This window comes from Triticum urartu, chromosome 1, assembly GCF_003073215.2.
Source record: "Triticum urartu cultivar G1812 chromosome 1, Tu2.1, whole genome shotgun sequence".
Classification (NCBI taxonomy): domain Eukaryota; kingdom Viridiplantae; phylum Streptophyta; class Magnoliopsida; order Poales; family Poaceae; genus Triticum; species Triticum urartu.
In genome coordinates, this window is record NC_053022.1 from 449,853,043 (window position 1) to 449,859,626 (window position 6,584).

The window sequence follows — 6,584 nt, forward strand, 5'->3', positions numbered from 1 at the left end:
TTTGATTCTCCGTATTGCCGTGGTACGGCAGTGTTTCGCCCTGCTCCAACACTGGGTCTGTATGATCGTTATTTTTGCCGAGGCGGGATTTGGGGCGGCGCCGCCGCTTTGACTGCTTCTCGAGGGAACGAGCCTTCGGTGCGTCCTTATGTTCCTCGTCGTCGTCTTTTGGTGTGTCCACCATGTATACGTCTAATGATGAGGTGGTCAGCCAGCGCTCTGTGGGCGGTGGTTCCCCTTCGCCTCCCGCATCGTCGTTCATACCGTCGATGTCTTCGGAGTCGAAGTCGAGCATGTCGGTTGAGTCGTCGACAGTGGCTATTAAGTGGGTGGTGGGTGGGCGTCGAATTTCTTCGTCGTCCGCATCCCAATCCTGTTGGCCATAATCCGGCCAGGGCTCTCATGACAAAGAGAGAGACCTTAGTGAATTCAAAATGTCGCCGAAGGGCGAGTGCTGAAAGATATCTGCGGCGGTGAATTCCATGATCGGCGTCCAATCGGATTTGATTGGCAGGGGCGCGGATGGTTTAGAGTCCGGAAAAAGAGTCCGGCACCTTGGAGTCAATGGCTGCGCAGAGGATTATGCTGGTGTTCGGCTCGATCACCGTTGAGACTGCAGCCCCTGAGGCGGTGTCTAACCACCCATCCTCGATTGGCGCAGTTGGCTCCGAACTAAGGGTCGGAGCTGATGCAGGTGCGGCCTCTGGGGTACTGTTTGGCGGTAGAGCTAGGTCATACCCATCGCGACAGTGCGGCGCGCCCGGCTGTGGCTCGAATCCGTCGAAGATCAAGTCTCCGCGGATGTCGGCCGTGTAGTTCAAACTTCCAAATCTGACCTGATGGCCAGGGGCGTAGCTTTCAATCTGCTCCAGATGGCCAAGCGAATTAGCCCGTAGTGCAAAACCGCCGAATACGAAGATCTGTTCGGGGAGAAAAGTCTCGCCCTGGACCGCATCGCTATCGATGATAGTAGGAGCCATCAAGCCTAACGGCGATGACACAGAGGAACTCTCAATGAAAGCACCAATGTCGGTGTCAAAACCGGCGGATCTCGGGTAGGGGGTCCCGAACTGTGCGTCTAGGCCGGATGGTAACAGGAGGCAGGGGACACGATGTTTTTACCCAGGTTTGGGCCCTCTTGATGGAGGTAAAACCCTACGTCCTGCTTGATTAATATTGATGATATGGGTAGTACAAGAGTAGATCTACCACGAGATCAGAGAGGCTAAACCCTAGAAGCTAGCCTATGGTATGATTGTATGTTGTGATTGTTGTCCTACGGACTAAAACCCTTCGGTTTATATAGACACCGGAGAGGGTTAGGGTTACACAAGGTCGGTTATAAAGGAGGAGATATCCATATCCGTATTGCCTAACTTGCCTTCCACGCCAAGTAGAGTCCCACCCGGACACGAGACGAAGTCTTCAATCTTGTATCTTCATAGTCTAACAGTCCGGCCAATGGAGATAGTCCGGCTGTCCAGAGACCCCCGAATCCAGGACTCCTTCAGGTATATATAGCCTACACCCAAAGATCTAACCGTTACAAGTCTTTGACCAAACTCAGTGACACCTGACAGAATTCTCGATGAGACCAACTAGTGCAAAAGAATCGAACATTGGAGGTTTCGGTGAGACCAAACAGAACATCTCGGTGTTACCGAAGTGCAGTGGCTAGGGCAAGTCCTCGTTTCGGTAGTTCCGATCGTTTCATCAGGTAATTCTGAAATGAAGCAACTTCCTCACGAAAACTTGGTCAGGCCATACCGGCTGTACCGAGAAGTTAGGGTCTGGCATGTGGCAGTGTGTATGGGTTCATCTCGGTGGGTCCGGATGGGAAGATATCGATGCGACCGAGATGGACATTTAGGGTTTTGGATAGAAGTGAAGTGGAGAAGTGTTTGAGGGTTTTGGAGCAATACCACTAAGCATTTGAGCAATTCAGTCATGATCAAAACCGCATCCCCTTTTAATAGTATTGTCTTTTCCTATGGACTCAATGTGATCTTGGATCACTTAACCAAAAAATGTAGAGTCTTGTAGCTTTGCCAATCATTGTCCTTATGATTTTGAGGGGTCCACACTCACTAGTCTTTGCAATGCCAATCAATGATCTTCTCTGAAAACTATCATCAGTGAGCATTAGATCAATGACTTATATGTTGTTATTAATTACCAAAACACCCGGGGATTAGTTGCACTTTGAGCAACATGTCTGAACTGATACATGGTGGTGAGGGAATCCTCTTACAAAGCAGATCAAAGATAAACAAGAATACATGAATGCCCACACCCTACCAAGAAGCACCCGAGACTACTGACTAGAAGCGAAACCACGCCTCGATTAAAAACCACCGGAGAATAAAACAACGCACACGCCAAGTGGTCGCCAGAGATGATAACCTGCCCCCTCGCTCCGGGTCATGGAGCGCCGATTCTGCCTGCACACAACGGCTTTCATTTCTTATTTTGTTAATAATTTTTCAATTTCATAGTGGTACTTCCTACATCCTAGTTCATAACATGTATTTCGAATATAGTCATGAATAGTGAAAAAAACATCATATAGATGTTACATTAAAAGGAATGCATGAGGTAACAAAGATAAGGGAGAACACCTACGGGGAAAACATGGGACCCACGTTGTGCTTGGGAGGAGAACGAGCGGCCTGAAAGATTGATCGGGTGAGGAAGAGTGTTTCCCAATAATTTTCATTTTTTTGCGAAAAGGCCAAATGTCATATATTAAGGAGCACACTCACAAAAACACCATAGAGAAACTAGGAAATATATCCAAATTCTTGGGGATGCCTAAGTCGTCTTCCTCCTGCGTCCACCGATGGTGCGCCGTGAGCAAAGCGCGTTGTCGCCTCTAGGTCACTCGGAGAAGAAAACAACAATAGAGGACCTATAGAATGCTCGAGTTCCGATCAGATGAAGTCGGCGAGACGCCCAATTAAGCGTCTACGCTATAAGCATAAGTGCTTAAGAAAAAAACTGGTTTATTTGTGTAAGCTCCTCCCCAAAACACCTTGCATAGGCCTTGCTAAATCACCCTATGGTGCCTCACTTTCTCATTAGTTCCAAGATGACCCTCGAATGCTGAACCGCTCCTTCCATCAGAGTCTCTGACGACATGTAACGTCAACATGGGTTTTCAGTGGTTTGAGCTCATAACACACTGCGTCAAGCGAGCTCATATATAAGTCGGTTGCTATACCATGGCAACCAAACACAATGACAGTAGCACCATATAAAAAGGATTTTGCTACAAATCGAACGTCAGATTCTTTTAGCATTGGCAATCAAACATTTTTATGGCAAGGATTTATCATGCTTGCTAAAGGAAATCGTCATCCTCATGACAACTAAACTAAAAAACGTTCGATTTACCATGGCTAAAAATCTGACATCTGATTGTTAACATTACCGTACAAAAATCAGGATGTAGTAGGCAGCAGTGGAATACTCCCTCCGTCCCAAAACAAGTGTCTTAATGTTAGTACTTACGCACTTATTTTGGGATGAAGAGAGTACGAAATAATCAAAAACCAGCTAAACCCGATCGGGTTAACACAATCAACTCCAATGCCAAACAAAGCCTTATACAGTCAAATTGAATAGTGGCTAACAACTTTGTCTGTCCCCGCTGTGGCCAGATTAAGGGGCTGTTTGGTTTTAGGACTAGCATTGCCACACTTTGCCACATATTTTTGCCAAACTTGACTAAGGTTAGTTCATCAAATTGAGAGCCACAAGTTGGCAAGCCTAAGAGAATCTTGCCACATTTTTTGTGTGTATGCCATGTGGGGTCCAAGTGTGGCTTGCCTAAGATGTGGCTTGAACCAAACACTCACCTAAGTTGGTCAAACTTGTCTAACCTTAGATGTGGCAATCTTTGGCAAAGTTAGTCACAAACCAAACAACCCCTAAGAACTTGGCCAGCTGCTTCCTCGCTGCCAGTAACTTCGTCTCCTTTCCTCAACAGCGCTAATTCCCCGGTACATCACATAAGTCTGTTCGGATAGGTAGAGATTAGACTCAAGTCCATCGAACGTGCAGATATTTTACTTCAGTTTTCCCAGTGCGTCCTACCTTGAGGAATTTTAGGTGGTTGAAACACATGAACCTGAAAGTCGGGTGGGTAATATGGACCTTTTCCTAGTTAAGAATCACTTGATACCACGGAGTTTGAACAAAATCTCCATTACTGAAACAATCATTGACATGGCCAATAGAAACCACAGACAAACATTATCGCGTTCCTTTTGGTAGTCCAGTTCCATCGTAAGATCATATTTTGAACAGAGAAATTCTACCAGCGAATAAGCCTTGCCAGTTGCCAGCAGTACCAGCGCATTTTCTTAAAGACTTTCCTGTGAATACAACATCGATCTTAATTTACACCTTGCTAGTCAGATGCTCACATATTTGATGATAATCCTGTGTCAGTTTCAGAAGCTATTTGAACCTCATTAGCAACTCATCAAGCACGAGCCATATATTCTCTCATGACTGAAGTACATGTAGGAGGACTGTGTGCTTCCTGTATGTGATCATCATGTGCTGTTTCATCAGCCTCTTGAATTTTGTCCTTGTCTGCTTGAAGAAATGACTTCCCCACACCTCTTGACACTTCACAATTTGACAACACTAACTCAGCAACTACCATGTCGCTAATGTCATAATCAAACACTTCCACTATGAGTGCACTAACTCAGCATCTCTCTGGAATGTTATAATCCTCCCCAAAACTGTCTTGTTGAGTTGCCAAGTCATATCTCATTTGCACTTCCCATCCACCAGGTGCTTATATCTTTCTTCAAAGCATACACTGCACTGAGTGTATGCCACCAGACTTGCCAAACAGCTTAAATGCTTCAAAATCCATTGCGCACTATATGGAACTAATTATACATTTTTTGATTCAGAGACGGAAACATCGAGTTCAACTGAACTATATCCAGGAAGCTTGTCGACTTTAACTTCCTTCATGAAGCCTCTTATTCTCTCTGCATCACCATACCTTCCAGCATCTGAATATATGTTTGCCAAGCTCATGTAGTAGCCGCTCTTTGCAGGAGACATGCTCATCAATCTCTTTGAAATCCGTTCAGCAGCATCCATTTCACCATGCACCCGGCAAGCTGCCAATACACTACCAAGGATAGCCTCGTCAGGCTGGCAAGGCATCTCCTCTATGAGATTTACTGCTTCAACAACACGGCCTGCCCTCCCTAACGCATCAGCCATGCAAGAGTAATGCTTCAGCTCACGGTTGATGCCCCGCTGTTTCATCTGCTCGAATATAGCATACGCTTTGTCCACCATGCCTGAATGCGCACAGGCCGACAGGGCGCCGAGAAAGGTGACCGAGTTCTGTTCCACTCCTTTGGCCACCATTTCATCGAAGAGCCTCAAAGCGACATCAGGACGCCCATTCAAACCATGGCCAACAATCAGAGCGCTCCACGAGATAACATCCCGCCTGGGCATCGCAGAAAATACGCGTTCGGCGAATTCAAGCTCGCCGCACTTGACGTACATGTCGACAAGCGCGTTCCCCAGAGACAGCGGCATCCCCAGGAACATCCGGACGCAGCACGCATGCACGCTTCTCCCATGGCGCCGCCACCCGAGCTGTCCACACGCGAGAAGAAGGCTGACCATGACCACGGCATCCAGCTGCACCTCGGCCACCACCATCCCCTGGAACAGCCGCAGAGCCTCCTCCGGCTGCCCACCCTGCGCGTACGCGGACAGCATGGACGTCCACAGAACGGCGTCCCTCTCGCGCATTCCGTCGAACAGCCTCCGCGCGTCGGGGAGGTTGGACATGCCCGCGTAGCACTGCACGAGCGCGGACGCCACGAAGAGGTTTCCGTGGGCGCCGAGCTTGACGGAGAGGGCGTGCGAGGAGGCGGCCAGGGCGGCGGATCCGGTGAGCGCGCAGCTGCGGAGGACCGGGGGCAGGGTGAAGTGGTCGGGAGGGAAGCCCCGCGCGAGCATGTCACGGAAGGCGAGGAGCGCCTGCGAGGGGCGGCCGGAGCGCGCGAGCGAGGCGACGAGGGTGTTGAAGGCGGCGAGCGTGGCGGGAGCCGGCATGCGGTGCGGCCGAGAGCGGTTAGCCAACGCGGCAACGCCGGTCGTCGTGTTTCGTCCGAACGGCGGAGCTTTCTGTCTCTCTCGTTTTTTCCTTTCTTTCTGACTGAGACCGAAGAGCGCCGAGTTTTTCCTGACGAAGGAGAAGTGGGCTCGCCAACTAAGCAGAATGGAGCTCCTTCTCTTTTCCGACCAACCGAAATCATTAAGCCAGGAGTACTTCTTCCAAATATCACTCTCACCTCCTCTTGTTACGACAAGTGCCGCAGTCGTAGCCTGAAAGTTTTTCCTTTTCCATAGATCCGTTTATTTAAAATGTTTTATCTTCACGCGTCCAAAGCTCGAATCATTTTCATCGTTGGATTCATCGCGTCGACATCATCTTCAGAACTAACGAAAAAAATTCACAAAAAAAACAGACGTAAAATGCCGAACCGAGAGCACGTTTTTTTCCTTTCCGAAAGAGTCACAACTGTGCCTCT

The 6,584-nt window shown here is 48.5% G+C and overlaps 1 protein-coding gene across 1 annotated transcript; it reads right to left on the reverse strand.

Moving 5' to 3' along the window:
- Positions 1–3,189: 3,189 nt before the first annotated feature.
- On the reverse strand, positions 3,190–6,265 carry LOC125517969 (pentatricopeptide repeat-containing protein At4g14170-like). Its single transcript, XM_048682933.1, has 2 exons — positions 4,096–6,265; positions 3,190–4,016 (listed from the first exon to the last, which is right to left on the reverse strand). The coding sequence occupies exon 1, from the start codon at positions 6,103–6,105 to the stop codon at positions 4,912–4,914; it is 1,194 nt and encodes a 397-aa protein (XP_048538890.1). The 5' UTR covers positions 6,106–6,265; the 3' UTR covers positions 3,190–4,016; positions 4,096–4,911.
- Between the last annotated feature and the right edge of the window lie 319 nt (positions 6,266–6,584).

Excerpts from the sequence above, each read along its gene's own strand:
- LOC125517969 (XM_048682933.1), bottom strand. The coding sequence starts at position 6,105 with ATGCCGGCTCCCGCCACGCTCGCCGCCTTCAACACCCTCGTCGCCTCG.